Here is a 20,290-nt window from a genome sequence, read left to right as displayed (position 1 = left end):
CTCCATAAAAATACAAATAATTATAAGGTACCAACGTTTCTTCTTATTGTTACTTGTGTCTTGTTTACAGATTGTTAGTTTATTTTAAATAATAAAAATAACTATTCAATCCAATTTTTAACTTAATAGTTTTTAACCGATAAATAATATTATGAACTCGATGTTTAAATTATTAATATAATATTTTGACATACATATACCTACTTCTTGTCGTTTTAATTGTTTTGCACTTTCGCCTACATAAGTAAGTATTGACTCCGATAATTAGGCACTGAATTAAACGAAAATGAAATTGTTGGTAATCAATTTCCGTCAAAGGTAAACACATAAAAAATATATTAAAATACAACCAAGTTAAGCAGTCACCCATTAAAAAATTCTCGAGTAATAAGTAATAACAACATCAATTTTTAATTATTAAAATATCATTTTTTTATTGTGTCAATGGCCAACTTTGAAACTCATATACAAGCATTATAATATTATTTTCAATTGCACGTGATAGATAACCGGTATTTTATTTCAGACGTTGTTTATATTATATTTAATTTATTTCGATTATGGGTACGCTTAAATAATACCATAGAGCAGTGGTTCTCAATCTTTTTTGTACCTCGACCCAAATTTCACCCGAAAAATCTTTCACGGCCCACGTGGTTTAACTTTTCAAAAAGTAGTTATTATAACAAAATTTGTCAATTACTTTTATTAGGTATTTATTATTTTATATGTATTTTTAATAATGAGGCGTATTAAGAGGATGTCAGCGCACTATTTGTTTTCTCTCTCTAACCCACGCGCAACATAGACAAAACGTCTTTGCGCAGAATTGTTTCTTCTATGTTTTTTAAGTAATTTCAGAGTAAAATCAACCATTACAAAAAATATGGAGTATAATATTTTAGAGGGAATGACATCGGTTTTATATTTTATTGTTATTTGACATTTTATTAGACTTTCAAAATAAACAAAAAAATGTTGTAAATTTAAATGATATTAAAATTGTTTTGAAACAATATTTAGAGAAATCGATATGTCATTCCCTCAAAAGTATTATTCTTTATCTTTTTTGTGATGAGTGATTTTACACTAAGATTACTTAAAAACATAGAAAAAACGATTCTGCGCAAATGCATTTTGTCTATGTTGCGCGTGGGCTAGAGAGGGAAAACAAATAGTGCGCCGACACCCGTCGTAACAAATAAATAATATAATATACGACAAATTATTAACTATTACCCACGTAATTTTTGGTACTATATTACTATAATAATATAAGTATATTTAATAACATAATAATATATTTAGTGGCTTGGCGTGGCGCGTTGGCTGCTACCAGTCGCGGAATGCGACTGAGAGTAAGTAACGGCCACAGCTATTAGCTCCCGGATGGGTGACCACCCGGGTTCATAGTAGTTAAAAACCTTGCCACACATACACGTGTTTGCTACCTACCGTAACAACCGTTAAAACAATCGTAAAATCAACTTACTGTACCAACCTTATCCCTACCACAGTTCATAACCCCTACAACAGCTAATGGCCATAGTCGCCGGGCTTAAGTTCAATAAAAAAAAAAAAAAAAAAATAATATATTTAATAAGTATATTTAATATTAATTCAACATAAATTTCTTGGAATCTATTATGTAATTCAAAAAATGTTTGACCCACAGTTTGAGAAACGCTGCCATAGAGTATATTATTATATTTCTTGTCCTTAGGACAAATCATTTTGATTAACAATAGGTACACACTTGAGTCAGAGGTTCACAAATTTTTCACGATACGACCATTTCGGAAAATGTCTAAATATTGGCAACCCACAACATTATAGGTACTAAAGAACTTTTTTTTTTGGTTTCATTGTTAATCAATAATCGCTATCTTCGCGATAACATTTATTCCGACAGTGACGTGGTGACACCGTCACTAGTACACTTGTAATCGTCGCTGATAATGATAATGATCTATGATAAAACTAAGTTCATACATCAATGTACAATAATTCAATATACTTAAACGGAAATATGTTGTTTCATATTTATTTGAATTTATAGAGGTACATAAAATATTTATTTTATTTTTATACTTATATTTTATGTTTTTATAGTAATTTAATGTTGAATATTTAATATTATAAAAAAATTTGAATTATTTCAAAACTCCACGCGACCCTGGGTTTGGGTCTTACCTAGCTCTACTAAGTAATTTTTTATCTTCATATATTTATTAATTATAAATTGTGTAGAAATATTAAAGACAAACTAAAAATATAGACCCTTGTATTCTATGGTTTTGGCATCGGTTTTGGCGTTTTATACCATTTTAATGTTATAGTATATTAGTATAATGTACATCGAAACATTCATGAATGTAACATAAATGCCTCTCACAAACGTATAAATAATTACCCAAATAACGTATAAATAAAAACATAAATATGTACTATGTTGGTAATAACTAGAAAACAATTAATTATTTTTCTTACCTAATAAAAATGGAATTAATATTTTAAAGATTTGAATAACGACGTCCTTTGTATAGAAAAATAACATAAAATTCTATCTGTATTCACTTCACAGTATTATTATTAGTTGTTAACACGACATTTTCATTAAATGTTCTATTTTCGTATTTTGTTGGGTGTTTCTTACGTAATTGACGTTGGCCACTCACTTTGGTATACCTACTCAAAATCTTCATCTATATTTTGTGAGATTTTAATAGTCCACTTTCAGAATTTTCAAGTGAAACCTTTCGGCCTTCAAATCGATTTATCTGCACATATATATATAATACAAAAAATATTTCTACCTACCTAGCTACATATGTCCTTTGTGCATTGCTAAACCGTTCATCCGATTGCGATGAATTTTGGTACATACATAGATATATCAGACCTTAGGGGAGAAGATAGGCTACATTTTGTTGTGAAAAAGGTTAGGTTAGGTTAGGTTAGGTCCAACCCGGGGAGGTTCTAAACAAGGATTTCGAGATTTACGATGGAAATGTTTGTGTATAAATGGTTGCTATCGGTTTTAATAATAATTATTATTATTATTAATGCGATATGCCTGTGTATTTTAGTACAGAGTGTATCGAGTTCAAACCACGGTTTCGGTGGACCAATTTTTCGCATTTTTTTTTTTGATACTTTAGAGTTGAATAATACTTACAATACTTACGTACGCACCACGGGGTCCGCGATCTACCGCTGGCCATTATATTATACTGCTCGCATAATCCAAGCGAATCTCACGGACAACACCGGTCGGGATGGCTATACATTAAAATATAATATAATTTACACTTAAAAAGAAATTGCTTCCACAGCGTGTTACACCCAAAAGGAATTGAACAAAAACCTGGGAATAGCAAAGCATTGCCGTGTCACCTAGTAATATATATAATTTAATATTTTGTAACCAAATGTAATCCTAAATTCTAGGTTTTCTACTTAACTCGAATCCCGTACAATCTGTTTACGTTCTTCTAATGTAATTTGGACGGATCCGAATGCCACCTTGTCACGTGACGTCATACGTTTAACCCGGTATTCATCAAAATGTATTTTTATGACTAAAAAATGTTCAATAAAATATATACCTAGGTACTTAATCATATATGTACCTAATTTATATTATATATTTATATGCACTAGTATCGTCCAGTGGTCAAAATTCTACCAGAAAAACCATATTATTTCATTTTTGTGTTTAATTTACACAATTAAAATGACTTATGAGTATATAACATTATTTTATTTGGTTTTTGTTTAAATTTAAACTGAAAATAAAAAACTGAATTGATTCAAGTATAGGTACAAATGAAAATTATTTTAATTATGTATTTTAACTCCTTCTTTTAACTGTTAACAATTTTATTATTTTTATTTTTCAACAATTCTATGTTTACAAAATACATCATCTTTCTTCAAAGCAGCCTGGTTGGTAATGCTTCTCATGGACATTATTTTTATGATTTTTTGGTATGAGTGTATTGTTGAGAGACATTATGATAGAGTCAATGACAAATTAATGTATAATTAAATCTAAACACAATACTTAATTTAAGCTATTACTATAATGATTGCAATAATTGCAAATCAATTTTTGATACTTAATTATTTTCCAATGAATTTAGTGATTCACAACTTCTGTGCATACAATGTTTTAAGTAAATACTCTATCGCCATTAAATAAATATCCTTGTTCAAAAATCAGATTTTGAATAATTGTGTTATTACGATTGAGACTTGTTGAGGCATATATTTTATATATCAAACAGATTTTAATTTATTGTTTTCTGACTTATAATTATTATACCTACCCAAGCGTGTGATAGGCTTTGTTTGAAATTGAATTATAATTTTGTCACAAGAATAGTAACTAATGTTCATAATTGTATTGCTCTAGGTAGGTACTAGAATTATAGTGGGAATAAAAAACAAATATTTCATACGTGTGTAAATAAAAAGCCCCTAAAAGAAACAAGAAAATAAGTAAATATGATAAACTAAATCTGATTGTTTCATCATATTCAGCGTAAAAAACTATATATAAGTATTAGGTACCACCGTACCGGTAGTCGTTACCTACTAATAATAAAAACAATAGTTTTATGAAATAATTTTTGAAGCTACCACATTTTTAAAAAAATTCTATTTTCCAGTTTTATGGGGAATTTCAAATGTAAAAAAGTTTTGATGAATGGATATCTGTACCACAATTAATTGGGGGTTCCCCTATCCGTGGTTGCCAGTTTGCTACTTCTTTGTACTGTTTTGTCTAAATTCAATATGTCAATAGGCACAACATAAAATAAACAAATGTGGGTAAGTGGGTGTCGCTCTGCTGTACAGCAGGTTACAAGTGAGTCACTGTAATGGATGGTGTTACATTTGAATTCAATGATATAATTATCATTGTATAAGAAAAACGATTCTGAGCGAAGACTGTCAGTCATGCAGCCTATGATTTATTACTATGTATTACTATATAATTACATATTTGAACGTGGATTATAATTCAACTATTTACGTGGAGCCTTGTTTTAAATTTTCAATCCTTGGCTATAAAAGTTGAACATTTTATACATTCTTAACTGCAAATTAATTTTTAAATTTTAAAGTTTTGACACATTTTATCAAAATTTTAACTTTAAATGCTTATAAAAAAATGTGTGTATTATTAATATTTTTCAAATGCTATTGAAACAATATATCAGGAGCCTTGAATTACATTTTCGCGTTTTTTTACCCAACAGATAAATTTTTTTTGACATTTATAGAATAAAAAAACTAAAAAACTAAAAAATTTTAGTTGTCCGTTAATAATTCAAAACAAGCAAAAATATTTTGAAAATTTTATCAAGTATAGGAATTGATAAAATAAACATATGATATAAATTTCAAATATTTAAAGTTATTCGTTTTTGAATTACAACAAAATAAGAAAATCGTTACATGAGAAATCGAGTGAATATAAAATGTTGTAATAATATGAACTAACTTCAAACGCTCATTAACATTTAATTTGATTTTCCGGTAGACTTTTTTTTTTGATAAATAGACAAACTTTTGAGAATTCTTGTATTAAGTTTTCAATTCTTAGATTTAAAAAGAAAAATATTTATGAATTTCTAATTTAAAATAATTTGCATATTTTCGTGTTTTTACTCCTTTTGTCAAAATTTGAACTTTAAATGCTCATAAAACAAAATTGGAACCATGTATTTTTAATATTTTTCAACTGTCATTGTAACAACATATTAAAGAAACTTCGTATTACATTTTCAAGCGTTTTGACCCAACGAATCGCTCTGCACAGAATCTAAAAGAGCAAACATTACAAATCCGATACCTTAACTTGCAGTTAAATATTCAGAAATAATCAATTCAAAGTTGTTTTTAACTGAATCATTTTACGGACAATTGTTATTATTTTTTGATAAAAGTGATGTAGATACTTAGTATTTATGTTTTAAATATTATTATGTATAATTATCGTAAATATAATAGAACAATAAGTTTTTTTATACCTCAGTGGCTTACATTTGGCACCCACTGACCCCCCCCCCCCTTATCTGCGGGCACTCCTGATGAAACGTACATCGACAGCCGGATTTTGGTCGAAAAATTGCAAATCATTACGTTAGATATCGATTTCACGTTGTTGAGAATAATAATAACTGTAATAACAAAATCAATTTTAATAATACAATATAGTGTGTAATGTCACGTATTGTTATGCACCTACCGCCAAATTGTCGATAACATCATCCAAAGGTTCGTCCAAACGGTAAAGGCTGTTATATATTATTATTATAATTAAAAGGCCCGTTTTGTGGTGGGGCGAATGGGTGGGAAGAGTCTGTTGGTCGGTGGCTTCGGTGGAGGTGGTATCGCCGTTATCGGACGTGCTGACCGACGACGACTATATCTACTACGACACGTTCAGTCGACGCTTCGTAGCACAACGCAACGCCAGCAAGTTCACAACTACTGTTGAGACTAGCTCGAAACAAAAATCTGACGACCGTCCGCCATGGTTCGGTTAATCAGTGTCCGATGCATGATAGCTGCATTACTGTGATTTTTTTCCCACTGGATCTCGTTTGAATACGTACAGACCAACGTCATATTATTAGATTTCGTAAAACGCAACATTTTCTGTCAAACAAAACAAACCATATAGCTTCAATTTTTTTTCGATTTCAAATTCACAATCCCACAAACATCAAGAGTTTCCGCCACCACACCGCGTCGATGTTGTTATTTTAATTTTATAAAATATACCGACGAAATCAGAAAATCCACAGTAACCCATATAACTGCAGATATCATCCATACGTTACATAATCATCATTGCTGTTGTCGTTTGAACTTGCGCTACGACCAATCATTCAAACTGCATTACAATAATCAGAAGCTCCGCACGCCGACCGCAAAAACGGAGACCATACTGCAGTGAGTATTTTTTCTTTTAACTTTTTTCTGATTATCTACGTTTTTGTTTTTCTATCGAAGTCCTTCTTTACAACATAATATTACTACTTATATCTTAATTATTATAAGACGCGTTACGTTTTCGGGAGGATGTCGCCGCCGCCACTGGCGTCGATCAGGAAATCCCGCCGTCTCGTTAGGCCGAGATTATTTCAGTAAGGGGAAAATAATTTAATTTTAGAAATAAACTTCATGCATAATATCGATTTTAATCTTCGGCACACCTGTAGGTTAGGTCACACGTCTGTAGGTAATCGACGATAATTATTATATCCACGCGAATACGCGGTTATCGCATCGTTCGGTTCGACACGGGCGGCGAATTATAATAATATTATAATAATGACAACAATTTTACAGTAATTAAACAATCACGATATACTTTTATCGTCATTATTATTATTATAGTTATTGCCATATGTCATGTGTGAACTCTCCCCGAGACCGCCGAAATACCACACGTAGGCGACTGTATAGTCGATAAACGCGCGTCATCTTTCGACCTTATAATATATATAATATATTGCCTGGCACTGGTCCGAGTTTATTTTCGGCCGTGATCTTTTGGCGAAGGGCAAAATGATATAGGGGGACTTTTTATTCTGTATTCCCCTCGCGGGCGATATGATTTTTGTAGTGTGAGTGGGAACCACGAGAGTCTCGTTTTTGATACTTTTGGCACATTACCCTTATATGTACGTAAGTACGTGACTGGTGAATGTTATTAATTCAGCTCGAAAAGTATATATTTTTTTTTATCTTTGTATCTCGAGCCGGACACAATGAGAGATAACGGGCCTCGTGTCGTCGTCAACCCACCTCCGTCCTATATATTCACAAATAGGGTCGTATAATTGTTCAGATATGTATTTTCGTTTTTTTAAATGTTCGTGGTCGGTTTTCAACAGGTCATCTGGTTAGTGGTCACCTGGTATCGGTTATAGTGATAGAGTAGAATGAACGCGCACCATCGAAGATCCACGAACGTTGGTTCCGGACGTGACGGCCCTCCGCCTCCGCGATGCTGACTCCACTCTTAAGCATTAGACAGCAATTTCATTGCAATTAAAAAATATACTATAAAAAACATTTTCCAGTTCTCTAGTTTTACCTACAAAGCATCATCTTCACCCGGTAACCATAATCACTATTAATTTTGTTTCTATTAATATTGCAAGTACTTACTATAATTTTATATTATACCTACGTCATGTCGATTGCATGTACATTTTTACGGATGTTTTGTTTGCTTTTTGACTTCAACCTTTTGTCATATTCCAACTTCTGATGGCTTATAACTATTTTGATGCAAATATTATTGTAATTCCAAACATAAATCCTTTTGTTTTTACTTTTTATATTTTTATATTTTATTAATTATTTGCATAAAAAAACAAATACGAGTTAGTGGCCTAGTGATAGTACTGGTTGAGCACATATCTTTTAATATATCATACTATTGTATATGTTCTAAGCCTTAGGTCTTTAAACCACGGTCAACATTAATAAGTCATTATTTGAAGCATTTTCTGTACAATGTTTAACAACAAAAGCAACATTTACTTCATTTTAAAAACATGTTTTATTCATGCTTATAAGTTATAACCTAGTTGAGTACGACAAAACCGTCTATTTATTATAATCATACTCAAAGCTTATAATTTAATTATGCTACAATTTACTGTTAGCTAGACAAACCTAGGTCATGCATTTTAAGGGATTTTCTAGTGATAATTAAATGTGTTTTGAACGCGAGTTTCTTAAACGATTTTATTATTTAAATAATATTTGTAGGTAATGTCGTCTATTCTAGTAAACCTTTCACAAATACCAATAAATCGATAAATATCGTGACAGGAGACTAGTAATAATAATTATCATACACCACAGCATCACTTGTATTCAATTTTAATGATGGGTGTTTTGTTGTTAGGCTTATGGTAAAAATCCCAAAAATGTTATGCGTTTCCCTCTGAAATAAAAACCAATTAGATAAAAATATATTCACATAAAGCTATCTATGATTTTGGTAGTTATCGGCGTGTTTTATTATACCAGCCACACAAATGTACTTGCTTCGTATTGATAATATAGTTTCATATCTGACCTTTAAGTCGTGAGTTCGACGAATATTCACTTGGATGTGTGCATAGAGATATTATTAAATGTTATTATCAAGTTGTTACCTGTTAGGAAAAGGCGCTGTATAAATAACATTATTATTGTTTTTAGATTAGCTCAACAAATTAAACACAATAAATTCTGATAATTTTTTGCACGGTATTTATTTTTTGCTGCTGCTAATTAAAATTAAATGCAAATCTAAAATATATAGTGCATGGCCACGTTGGTTTGATGGGAATAAAATTGATTGGACATTTTAATATCTTATGCATATTATTATACTATTGCTTATTAATTATAAGTAATGAATTCCATGATACCTACATTAAAATCATTAAAGTTTCCCGTGGCTGATTGGTGTGGCAATGAGTAAATGAGTGATACGGCTTTAATCAGTTACTTCCTTTCGTAATTTATTTATCGTGGAAATATTTCATTGAAATTTTGTTTGCTGTTAAAAATGCTTTTAAGTTGTTAAAATTGCCTATGTCTCTAATACAACTATTGATTCCTCTTGAGCTTTTGCATCCATCGTTGGGTTGAAAATTTGGACGAAATGTTTGAATCGCGAGGCTTCCGCTTGTTCCAACTGGTGCGACGTTTCTTTATCGGGTTTTACCCTATTGTTGGACGTCGTTATATTGCCAATTAAAATGATTAAAATTGGTGTTGTCGCTATAATTATTAGTATTGCTAACATTACTGTATTGTGAAAATGTTAATGATTATATTTGTTTTTTTTTTGTTTTTTGAATTTTCTGTTAGCTAGAAATGCCGGGACTCTATATATAGGTGTAACAAATTAACATTTTAGCGGTCGTTAATTTGCAGCAGTGCCTGCCCGCCACCGATGCGTGGCCTCTGTGTGTACTTTAAGGTCTCCGCACACGATACCAAACATATAATATACTATACGCGTTGCAGGATAGAGGGTGTTTGTGCTCGCGCACGTCCGATATGCGGTACCCGCGACGGATAAGTCACTATACCGCCATATCTTAATACTTGTAAAAAATGTTTTACGCGTGTCGTAATAAATTATAATATTATATTATTCACGATATTATGATGCATTATAGTCACGCGTTTTCTGTGTATAAGATCGTCAATAAAATGTGTTCGCCGCTGTTGTTTTTGTTCGCTTATAGGTACCAAAGTCCGCGCCAATCGTCCGCCAACATGTTGACAGAGTGTTGCGACGTCATGTTGGCACACAGCCCGCCGATCTACAGCGGCCCGCCACAGGATCATCTGTCCGTGCTCTACAAGAACTGGTTGGTCGTGAACCAGAAGCAACAGTCGCCGTTGTCGGTGCGCCGGTCGGCGTCCTTCTCGCCGACCCGGTCGGATGACAGACAGCCACCAACCCGGTCGGACGACAGACAGCAGACGACGGTTGCCCACTCGTCGCCCTCCTCCAGCAAGCCCCGCAGACCGTGCCTGGTGATCAGGGCAGATTCTGATGGCAGCATAGGATCGTCGTCGTCGAGTTCGTCTTCGGACGAGAACGAGCCGTCTAGTCCGGTCCGGAGGAAAAAGAAAGTCGTTTTCGCCGACGACCGAGGCCTATCACTGACTCAAGTAAGTGACACTCACTCGTCAGACAATATTATTATAGTTAGGTATCTGCATATTATATAATTCGTACCTACCTGTATAATATAAAATGCATAAGTTGTCTCCAAAAAACCATTAAACATTCGTAGGTAGCTGCCCATTTCACATTTTTTTGGTTGTTCACCTGTTATTCGTTAAAATAGTCGTGTCGCTTTGATAAGGAAAGAAAATGATTATCATTTATCAGTCGAAAGAATGAAAATATTTAAATTGTTTTTTTTCATCATTTATTTTACACTTTGTTAAAATAATTTAGTTTTTCAAACTTATCGGATTTATCGCCAATACACAATTTTTTTTCGTAATTATTAAATGATATAAGTACCTACTTAAAGTTAAACAGATATTATTATATTGGAAATAGATATCATATAGGCATTGAACATGACAAACATTATACGTATTTCCTTTAAAATTAAAACCTATACTTAGTTAGTACTAACAATTATATCTATTGTAATACAAAAAAAAATGGGATTAAGGAGTTTAGGTCGTGCCTATAGCAGAGGTATAATACACCTTTTTTACGTGCTAAAACGTTACGGAAAATGTAAATTGTAGAAAATAAACTTTTACATCTTCCTGTATATCGATACAAATATTCAGTGTCAAAATAATAATATAGTGTGTATATAGTTTTTTTTCATTAAATGCAATATTATACAAGATCAGCCCAATCACCCTAGTTTCCCTATGTATTACACTTTTTGTACTGTTTGTAATTTTTCCTTCCTCCCCCCCCCCCTTAAGCCCCCCAAAATTAAGCCCTGGATCCAACACTGTACAAGATTAAACAATGAAATAAAATATTTTTGAGTGCTTTTAAAATTGGACCAACGGCTACCTTTGACACGCGTGTCATTGGTTCAGCACCCCTGACCTTTAGCTTATAGGCAGGTACTTATAAATATACCTAGTCATGCCCATACGAAAATTGAAACCCTAGAACCACCACTGCTCTATATTATAGTCTCTATGGTAGGTATTTTATTTTGTGACGAGAGACTATTATAGGTACCCAATAGTAATTAATTCATAGGCGCCGGTAGAAATTCTTCTGGGGGAGGGAATTTGTTCTGATGCATTAAATATAATATTTATTAAATTGGCTGTTATATAGTCATTTATTATAGTATACTCAATTTAAAATAAAATTCCAAAAAGCCAGGTGGAAAATGGCTCCAGTTTCCCCCCTCCCCATCCGGGTTTCTATAGTAAATATATTTATTGGATTTATTTAAAAAAAAATAACTAGCTCGACCTCAAGCAACGTACGTGTGACAAATTACCTATTCATATATTGTTATCATCGTTAGCTATACTTAATATATCATTTCGATTGCGTTGTTCGATTAAGTTGTAACTTGTAGGTTATCGCCAATCGGTACATTTCGGATGCTGCGTGTCGTCGAATACTATGACCCGAAACTCGTGTGGTAGCATAATCAGCGTGATATATATATAACCATGAACGAGACGTGATTTTCTTTAAATAGCTCGTAATCGTCGTGTCGTTTCATCAAACATAATTATTTTTACCCTACAAAACAGTCGTTGGTTATCAGTGTTATCACCTTTGAGTATAATATACAATATTCTTATTATTTTACCGGCTCGTGGTGATTAGGGAATTTAATATAATATAATAGGTATATTAATTTAATATAATAGGTAATAGTTATCATATTATTACCACGGTAGACTGTTGTAACTTGTAGGTAGTAGGTACTAGCATTGAATAAAATACTAGTATTTATATTCAATGGTACTAGCCATTAAATGCTGTAGTATAAGTTATGACAAGTGGCCGTTAAAGGATTTTTTTCAGGTGAGGGGGGGGGGGGAGTGCAAAATGATTCAAAACAATATTAAACACGTATTTATAAAAAACACTCTTATTAGATATTAGAATAAAAGAATTTCATATTATTAATTATAATGTACAATAAATGCACGTACTTATTAAGTGTAAAAGTGTAAAAGTTTAAAAGTATTAATATAAGTTATCATATTATATAGCACAGTTCATGGACCACGGGTTTCATGCATGACAAGCCTCTCTGCCCCCACCCTTTAAACACATTCGTTTGTTTTAACATGGCGTTTGTTTCAACAAAAAAAAATTAAACAAATTACATGATATTTTCATTCAATTTTCTTCTTATCTTTCGGTAATTTCAACTCTCCCCATTAAATTGATCATATTATTTGCAATGCAAGTATAGGAAACAATTAACACAGTAATCCTCATGACCTTAACTCAATAATAATAATAAAAAAAAAAATGACGACTTTAACATTGCGCATGACTAATCGATAATTTAAAATGTTATTTGCGCAGGTGCGATTGATGAACGAACCGTCGAACCAGCCGCCAAAACTGATGACCGTCGTCAGACCGTACCTACCCAAGTTGGCTAAGTCGTCGTCGTTGTCGTCGTCGTCGTCGTCCTCTTCGTACTATCAATCAGACGCCGCCGGCTCGGGCTCCGGGTCAGCGGCCGCGGCCAAACACCTCCAGCAGCAGCAAATGGGAGCTGCGGATCAGCTACTACTGCAGTGGCACCTCAGGTTCTCGCAGCCGGCTTCCAGCTACGTCGATTTCCGGAAGCGGCTGGACACGGACAACGTGTCGCTGGAGAACGTGATCATCCGGTCGCCGGACAGGCGGATCGTGGGCACGGTCAAGGTGCGCAACCTGTCCTACGACAAGGCCGTATTCATCCGGTGCACGCACGACCGATGGGTCGGTCACGAAGACACGCAGTGCACGTACGTGCAGAACAACGCGATGGTGAACGCGGCCGCGAACGGCTCCGGTTCGGCCACCGGTCCCGCGCCAAACGTCGCGGCCATCTACGACACGTTCTCGTTCCAACTGCCGCTGCCCGTCCACACCTCGTCCATGGAGTTCGCCGTGTGCTACAAGAGCACCGAGTTCGAGTGTTGGGACAACAACGACGGCCACAACTATTGTCTGTCCGTGGGCAGCCCGTCCAACGGCGCCCCGCTGCAGCCGCCGCCGCAGCAATCCGTCCTGTCGCCCGTCCTGGTCGCCGACTTCGATCACCATCCGAAGCAGCCCGTCCACTATTTCGGCGCACAGTCCAGGCAGAACTCGTGGTCCGGATGGCGCGAACAGAAAAACGAAGCTTCCGCGTACTGGTGAACGACCCCTCAGCCGCCAAAGTCCGCCTGTCTAAAATGTAAGTTCATATAATATTATTATTATAATTTATAATATCGATTGTAATAGCCAAATAGGTCTTTTCGTCAACACAAAATGTTTTATATTTTTGACACTCGATATTTCGTAAACGAGAGGCAGGTACATAATATCATCCTATCTCGTTTTTTTCGTTTTATAGAGTTCTCGAGATATCCCGCGATGTTATATCATAGTGTTGTTTTCCTTTTTTAATCTTCATCCTACACGTGTATGTAATCAATATACGGGATAGGTACCCGGTGCATAAAACTAATATCACGTTCACAATCAACAGTAGAAAAAGAGTGGGGGCTCTTATTTGAAAAATAGAAGTTTGCATCGCCACAGGACACTCCTTAAGTAGTACAAAAAAATCTCAAGAATTTGAAAATAATATTGTCATTAATAAGTGTATTTAAATATGTCAATGATCAGAATTCGAATAAATTCACCATGTATCAAATGAAAATATGGGGAGTGAGCATGCTTGGTGAATCACGCTGTATGAAACAAAATGTGATAAAAATCACTTCGATTCTTGATATAGATACAGAGTATAATTTACCTAACAACTAATACAAGTCGTATTGGTGCTTATCTAACACATAATATAACACGTATATAGTATGCAGGAATCGTCTTAACAGAACATTTATTTTATTTATATCCTGATGTAAAATAAATCATTATAAAAATTGCTCGGTTATACCTATAACGAGTTAATGTTATAATATCATAGGTATTATGAAAGGCGATAGGTAACAATGCTATCGGAAAGGAGTGTATTCGGTAATTTATATTCCGATAGGGATTGTACGAGCAAGAGCAATTATTTCATTTCGACGCGGCAATTAAACGATAAAATTGTAAAATCGCGTGTTTTGACATCTGCGTTGCTGTGGTATTTCAAACCCGGGCCAACTTGGAACCAGATTTTCATAACTATTTCATTTATTTTTTTGGCGCCAAAATGCACATAGACCGCGTCATATATGGGTGTACCGAAATTACGAAAGAAAAAAATTAAAAGTCAATTAAAAATAAATCATTTAACATTTACACAGTTATATTATATTAGTTATAAAGTTATAAAGTTCATGGTCATAGGCCATAATATTATCATCTGATAATCGAATATTTAGCAGTATCAATTTGGATATTTCTAACGTTTCAATGATTTCAGTTCCTTTGCATCTGAAGGTTTTAACGAATTGTGATGGCGATGTTGATAATATCGAAAACAACATAATTATTATCGAACTATTGCACGAGCCAAGAATAGTTAATTATTTGTTTCAATCCATTAATTTAGGTAATAGTTCATAGATACGTTTATTTCTCGTTAAAAAGTTATGAATTTATGATCTATATTTGCGGTTACTAGGTATATTAACGAACGTATAAGCACATAATATTGTGATTAAAATATTTTTTCTAATATTATCTGAATAGACTATTTGCAGTATCAGAAATAAATGATGTAGCTACATTGCTACAATAATAATTTTATTATGATAATTTATTTTATTATTAGACCGTATTAAGTGATCAGATTCCTAATAGTCAATAGCGATAATTTAAATGTCATGTATGGACATAACTATGTTATAGACATATTTATATTGTGTCCATTTCACTTAAGCAACTGCAATTTTTTAATTGACTTTGCGAACCGTTGGGATAAAACGATGTTCAGAAGTACGACCGATTTAAAAGCTATTTGCTCGAAAAAATCGTATAACGAAACGCTTTTAAATTAGCAATATGCCAATACTAATCATACTCGTGTAAGTTGCTTCTAATCGGGTCTCAAAGTCCAGGGTACACGTCATATTCATATTATTATAAAATAATATAATAATATAATATATTATATTTATGTACGTTCTCGCGTGTACGTTTCTCAAGGTTACCTACCGTTATAGGAACACAGGAGGAATATTGGTGTAGGCAGGTACTCATTTTTTAGCTTTCTTGTTCTTATCAATGCACAATGGCCAATGCACTTTCCGGTAGCGCGCTTCTCGAAGTTCGAACTGACCTTGGCTGTCTATTTTTGTCGCGTCCCGTCCACTCGCGTGCGTCTAGGTCAAGCTTGGCGAACCATTTTACCAGCGCTCACCAACCCACGTGACATTTTTTAAACATAACATCGTGTATATAATATAATATAATATTATTTTGTATTTGTGTTTGCAGATTGTGAGAATTATTATTTTTTAATCTAAAAAATATCTAAAAAAAAAAAAAACTGCAACAAAACGACAAAGTTTAGCAGTGAGAACTGCAGTTCGTTGGCCACCCAAAATATCATTATTAGTCGACGTGCATGACCGCGTGTAAATAACCGATTAATGTTAAGAAAAATGAAATGTATACGTTTGTTTTTATACAATTTTTGAATTTTTATATAGGTACCTCTATTTATTGTTTTAGATTAAGCATTTTCAAAAAAATATTTATTCATCATCACATTTTTTTAAATATAGAATATTATATCAACGTACTGACAAACTTTTTTACATAAAAAAAAAAATAATAAACAGTTATAAATCAAACACTGTAATCTAGTGGAATCGTTGATTTGATATTTTAACTTTTTTCCTGTTTTAATGTACTGAAGTATAAAAAAAGAAATATTAATCTTAAAATTAATTTATTATTATTATTATTATTATTATTATTATTATTATTATTATTATTATTATTATTATTCACATATTATATACATTTTTTTACGCCTTATGAGTTTTACTTGTGTTGTATCATTGTATATTTTTTTTTTTTTTTTAATAGAAAGTGATATTGTGTAAATTAAAGACTAAATGGCCATCTCATATAAGACTGATCTGTACATATATTATAATATTTGTATTTTACTTTTCTTGTTGTCGTGGAAGACCCTAAAACGTCTGTTTATTGTTTTGTATAATTATTTATTATTTATTTTTATTACTACTATTTTTACTTTTATTTTATTACCCACTGCTATTGTGTTCTTTTAAATTATTTACTCACCCACGTTTTAAGCTTAGAATAACTCAACGGAAACGTGTGTGATCCGTGTTCGTGGGACAACCCTTCTTCAAATACACTGTTATATTTTTGAGATGGCCAAAACAAATATTTTTATTTAAATAATATTTAATTGTTCAGAAAAAAAAAACTCAAGTTTATTCTTATTTCGTCGAAAATCGTTTAAATCACGCCCTTACCACAGCTATTCCGCCATCACTCCTTCTACCACTCACGTAATTAATATACAGCTTGTAATCACGTGTTATCTATTATATATTTGTCCATACACATATATTCGTAGCGTTTAGTTTTTAATGTGTAATTTTTTACTATGCTTATGTTTAAATTAGTAGTATTTGTTACACAGATACAATCCGTCGATTGTATCTATGTAACCGATATCTAATATAATAACGGCTCATAACGCAGCAGTGCATAATAATATTATAATTTATAATTATATAATTTGTTTATTATACGTGTGAGTTCAGTATCTCCCACTATCCACGAACCACGTCATCATTGTGATCATTTGTTATTCGTTAAAATTAAATCGTGATGTCTAGTAGCTTCGATCGCCCGTAAAATTTATCGTCTGCCCATCAAATTCAAAAGAAAAATATTAGTAGACAAAAATCTAGTCATTAGCTTAATGCCTCGATTAGAAACGCGTTTCGCCTAGGTCAATGTGAACCATAATATTCTGAAGGACGCATTGCTGCATTATGTTCCTGTAGTTCTAATTTATCTAAACAAAAATATTATATTATATGTATTTATATAAACACGTTATTCTATTTTATGAAAGACCAATTATTATAATATTATGTAAAAAACCATATTGGTTTAGTTTTTATCGAATTTAACTTTACACCAATATTGTGTACTCTCGAATAATATTTATGTATTATATTAATTATACGTACCCTAGGTATATAATATTATGTATATTAACAATCATTGTCAAATATATCATATCAAATCCATATAGTGTAAAATATTATTTAGTGTTTAGTGTAGAGTAGAGCTCAATAGTAGCTCGAAGAATGTGTAAATATCATATCGTAATATTTTCACTTATAGGTAGTAACAAATAACTAACATTATACTCGTTTTATGTTGTATATTATTGTAAAAAAAAATCCATGATTATTTCTAGCTATTGTGATTTATATATTTATTATTATCATCATCATCGTAATATTATTATTATTATTATTATTATTATTATTATTATCAATAATTGTTATTAAATATTTATTTTATTTTATTATATTATACTTAGGATATCAATCAATCGATATGCTAATCGATTTGTAATTTTGTAAACGCCGATTTATGTACAATATCCATTTTTATTTACTGTACAAAGTGAATTGTAAATATAATCAGTGTTATTTTCGGATATAATATATTTTTTTTTTATGCAATACTCAATAGAATTTGACCCTTGCACCTCAGACTGCAGTTGAGCTCTGCGGAGGTCTCGTTATGGCTAATGGCTAATAATATTATGTTATAATTGTTGATAACATCATATTTTTTTCGTTATAATATAATGAATACCTATCGGTAAAAATGATAATTCCGTAAGTATGATCATCACCGAGTCGGTCGGACCGAACGCGCTTTCGAGTGTTGTAGTTCAGTCTCGCTCCACGTCAATGATTTAAGCACATAACACACACACACACACACACACAATATATACATGATGATGTACTATGTCAGATATAGTATCCAAATTAATTATTGGACTTCGATTGCCGCTGCGATTAATCGTTTTCGGTTTTGGCGGATCGACAAAACTAACATGCATATACAACGCCCACGCGTGATTCTATATTCAATATAATATGTGTAGTGATAATAATAATATATATTAATATGCTATCTAGGTCGACGATCGTATGCACATTATTTGTTTAGCCCATGGTATTTAGCAGTAGTCGTATAGTTGTAAAGGCATGCGACGTATGTTAAATAGTCCTATCCGTTTCGCCACTCGTACGCAAACCGAATTTCCAAAATGTAAGTAGGTATATAATATTATCGTAGTCACTCAGACCGCAATACGATCGTATTCGCTGGCTGTACCTATTACCTACAGTACAGCATAATATTATTATGAACGCAGTACGACGCATGATTAACGACCTATAATAATTTATCCGTTTATCGGCTGGATTTACACATTATAATAGTAATAATTTGTTCGTTTTGATAAAATAGGCAGAAACCCAATTTGTCATAAACTAATAACAGCTGATACACTTAAATTAAATCGAACGGGTCAGTAGTGTACGAGTACTATTATTATTTGCTTTTGTTTTATATTTATCAACCGTAGTAATTTAGTAAGCAAGGACGTATTATACGTCTTAACGGATTGGTGATAGGCTCAACAATCGACAGAAGTTGGAATTTGTATAAAAATGTTCAAATGCCTCACCTATAATGTATTAAGTTATTTGAGTGGAAAAAATAAAATAAAATATAATTTTATAGTCCATTATTTTTTGTATGATAAAAATTTTTTATAAAGTTTATTTTATGTTTTATATCAGTAAGAAAACTATCAAAGTACCTACCTATTTTATTTTTCAAATCTAATGTTGTGACAACTGTGAGTATAATTAATAATTTTAAGCCCGCCCCCCCCTCCAATTGAAAAATCATGCGTACACCACTGGAGAAGGTTAATAAACAATTCCTGATTTTTTTTGTAATTTTATTGTAACAATATATATTTTTTTAGAAATACAGGCTTGGGAGGGGGCCGCGGCTGTATATAGGTACATGACATTTTCACTGAATGTTTATAATAGCACACACTATAACATTTTCAAAATATTTTGACTTGTCTTGAGCTATAACGGACATATTCAGTTTCCAGTTTTTTTTTTATTAATATCAACAAAATTTTATTCGTTGGGTCAAAAAGCTTGAAAATTTAATATAAGCTTCTATTATATTGTTACAATGATAGTTAAAAAATATTAAAAATACAAAGTCACAATTTTTTTTATAAGCATTTAAAGTTTGATTTTTGACAACACATCAAATTGAAAATTAAAAAAAAATTTTGTAGTTGAAAATGTATACAATTTTCAACTTGTATAGCTACAGATTTAAAATTTAAAACAAGGTTCCATGTCAGTAAGTTTTTGTGTAACCAATAAATCAAAAAATATACACTAACACAGTTTTTGTTTAATTATTTTATGTTAAAATTTGGACAAAATTACTTATTAAATAACCAAGAATAACGATTTTAGTTTTTTATTGTTATTTTACAATATTAATTCAACTTAC

The 20,290-nt window shown here is 32.2% G+C and overlaps 1 protein-coding gene across 3 annotated transcripts; it reads left to right on the top strand.

Annotated features, from left to right (window-relative positions):
* Positions 1-6,443: 6,443 nt before the first annotated feature.
* On the top strand, positions 6,444-18,378 carry LOC132942462 (protein phosphatase 1 regulatory subunit 3B-like). 3 transcript variants are annotated; one of them, XM_061010861.1, is made up of 5 exons: positions 6,444-6,969; positions 7,917-8,142; positions 10,281-10,713; positions 13,091-13,955; positions 16,157-18,378. In XM_061010861.1, exons 3-4 carry the CDS (start codon positions 10,312-10,314, stop codon positions 13,916-13,918), a joined length of 1,230 nt encoding a protein of 409 aa, XP_060866844.1. In that variant the 5' UTR covers positions 6,444-6,969; positions 7,917-8,142; positions 10,281-10,311; the 3' UTR covers positions 13,919-13,955; positions 16,157-18,378. The 3 variants fall into 3 exon arrangements, with proteins under 3 accessions (XP_060866844.1, XP_060866845.1, XP_060866843.1); XM_061010862.1 differs by lacking the exon at positions 7,917-8,142; XM_061010860.1 differs by having other exon boundaries at positions 7,917-10,713.
* Positions 18,379-20,290: the final 1,912 nt, after the last annotated feature.

Source organism: Metopolophium dirhodum, chromosome 4 (assembly GCF_019925205.1).
Source record: "Metopolophium dirhodum isolate CAU chromosome 4, ASM1992520v1, whole genome shotgun sequence".
NCBI lineage: Eukaryota > Metazoa > Arthropoda > Insecta > Hemiptera > Aphididae > Metopolophium > Metopolophium dirhodum.
Note: the sequence above shows the minus strand (reverse complement) of the source record. Positions and strands in the feature narration are given on the sequence as shown.